Genomic DNA, 451 nt, shown 5'->3' with positions numbered 1-451 from the left:
TGTGGTCCCTTGTTAAACCGCATATTCTTATCTACTTATTTGTTTGTTTTCCGCTATTCTAATTACGTAAACCCTCCAGGTGTCGAGGAATTTGCCAGTTTCTCCACTTTTGAACCTTCCGTCGTGGGGTCTGACGCCTGGGCAACCGTAACTGCCACTTTTGAGCAGGACCTGAACCGTCATGAATCTTTGCAATCCAAATGGCCAGATGGATCCTCAGTTGCGCCAGCAGTCTTTCCGGAGTCTAATGAAGGCAGTGACGGCGAGGAATTCGGGGATTTCGAATCCTCAGTTCCACATTCTGAGCCCTCGGACGTGGCAAACTTGGTTAGAGATGTGCAAATTGACCATCCTCCAATCGGAATCTTGGTAAGTCGCCCGTCTTATTGTCTGTCCCACTCTAGTTCGTTTTTTGCCAGTCCTATTAACTCCATTTTTATACGAAAGTTCA

The 451-nt window shown here is 46.8% G+C and overlaps 1 protein-coding gene across 1 annotated transcript; it reads left to right on the top strand.

Annotated features, from left to right (window-relative positions):
- Positions 1-81: 81 nt before the first annotated feature.
- On the top strand, positions 82-366 carry T265_16307 (hypothetical protein; the record flags this gene model as incomplete). Its single annotated transcript, XM_009179909.1, has 1 exon — positions 82-366. A coding segment is annotated over one exon (285 nt), but the record flags the coding sequence as incomplete, so codon positions are not given.
- Between the last annotated feature and the right edge of the window lie 85 nt (positions 367-451).

Source organism: Opisthorchis viverrini (genome assembly GCF_000715545.1).
Source record: "Opisthorchis viverrini unplaced genomic scaffold scaffold24361, whole genome shotgun sequence".
NCBI lineage: Eukaryota > Metazoa > Platyhelminthes > Trematoda > Opisthorchiida > Opisthorchiidae > Opisthorchis > Opisthorchis viverrini.
This window is presented reverse-complemented; position numbering and strand designations above follow the sequence as displayed.